At 50.3% G+C, this 1,542-nt stretch overlaps 1 protein-coding gene across 1 annotated transcript in view; it reads right to left on the reverse strand.

The window, feature by feature from the left end:
* Positions 1-1,542, reverse strand: part of FAM73B (family with sequence similarity 73, member B) — a 25,403-nt gene that overhangs the window by 20,520 nt on the left and 3,341 nt on the right. Inside the window, exon 2 of the mRNA XM_010856812.1 lies at positions 1-218. This exon is cut by the window's left edge and continues 2 nt beyond it. Within this exon, the coding sequence (XP_010855114.1) occupies positions 1-77 (77 nt within the window). The 5' untranslated portion in view covers positions 78-218. The remainder of the gene's footprint in view (positions 219-1,542) is intronic.

Below are 1,542 nucleotides of genomic sequence, written 5' to 3' on the forward strand. Positions count from 1 at the left end.
AGGAACACAGGGATCTCAGCCACTGTCATGGCCAGGGCCTGTATCATGGACATGCCCTCGGTCCGCCGGAACGCCATGGCAGGATCAGCGGCCCGGGTGAGAGCCCTCGGGGGTGAAAGCTTCCAAGAACGTCTTCAACGGGTTGCTGGCTGGGTCCCGGGTACCATCCACGCCCCAAAAGAACAGGGACGCACAGACCAGAAGGTCCCTGCACAGAGCTGAGAGACAGATGACCAAGTCAGCCACAGGGCATGCCATGTGAGAAAGAGAAATGCACACAAGAGTGCTCTGGGGGACGAGGTGGCAGCAAAGCCCACATGTGGAATGTGAGGCTGGAACCAGGCCCCAGCCTTTTGCATTGGCTAGCAGGAAGACACCCAAGCGCCCCACAGACCCTCTGCCCACCTTGAGCCCTGGGACCAGGAGGCAGTGTCTGGCACCCTGGCCCCAGTGCGGACCCAGAGCTTGGAGGATTGAGAGGTCGCTCTCAAACCTGAGGCTTTAAACCACACTGACTCAAACTTTTTAAAACCATGGCCAGTGGGCTAAACAGAAATCTTAGGCCTCCAAGGGTCAAGTCCCTGACTGAGAATCATTACATCTTTTCTACCTCCCACAAAACCAAGAATGTTGAACTTCCTATGGACTGTATTATGAAAACAGTAGGGTTTTTCCTCAAATAATAATAGCTACTATGCATTATGTGGGTATTTTGTGCTGCATTCCTTACATCAGTTCAGTTCAGTTCAGTCGCTCAGTCGTGTCCGACTCTTCGCGACCTCATGAATCGCAGCACGCCAGGCCTCCCTGTCCATCACCAACTCCCGGAGTTCACTCAGATTCACGTCCATCGAGTCAGTGATGCCATCCAGCCATCTCATACTCTGTCGTCCCCTTCTCCTCCTGCCCCCAATCCCTCCCAGCATCAGAGTCTTTTCCAGTGAGTCAACTCTTTGCATGAGGTGGCCAAAGTACTGGAGTTTCAGCTTCAGCATCATTCTCTGCAAAGAAATCCCAGGGCTGATCTCCTTCAGAAAGGACTGGTTGGATCTCCTTGCAGTCCAAGGGACTCTCAAGAGTCTTCTCCAACACCACACTTCAAAAGCATCAATTCTTCGCCACTCAGCCTTCTTCACAGTCCAACTCTCACATCCATACATGACCACAGGAAAAACCATAGCCTTGACTAGACGGACCTTTGTTGGCAAAGGAATGTCTCTGCTTTTGAATATGCTATCTAGGTTGGTCATAACTTTCCTTCCAAGGAGTAAGCGTCTTTTAATTTCATGGCTGCAGTCACCATCTGCAGTGATTTTGGAGCCCAAAAAAATAAAGTCTGACACCGTTTCCACGTTTCCCCATCTATTTCCCATGAAGTGATGGGACCAGAGGCCGTGATCTTTGTTTTCTGAATGTTGAGCTTTAAGCCAACTTTTTCACTCTCCACTTTCATTTTCATCAAGAGGCTTTTTAGTTCCTCTTCACTTTCTGCCATAAGGGTGGTGTCATCTGCATATCTGAGGTTATTGATATTTCTCCCAG

The sequence above is a fragment of the Bison bison genome, unplaced genomic scaffold (assembly GCF_000754665.1).
Source record: "Bison bison bison isolate TAMUID 2011002044 unplaced genomic scaffold, Bison_UMD1.0 scf7180017864375, whole genome shotgun sequence".
Classification (NCBI taxonomy): domain Eukaryota; kingdom Metazoa; phylum Chordata; class Mammalia; order Artiodactyla; family Bovidae; genus Bison; species Bison bison.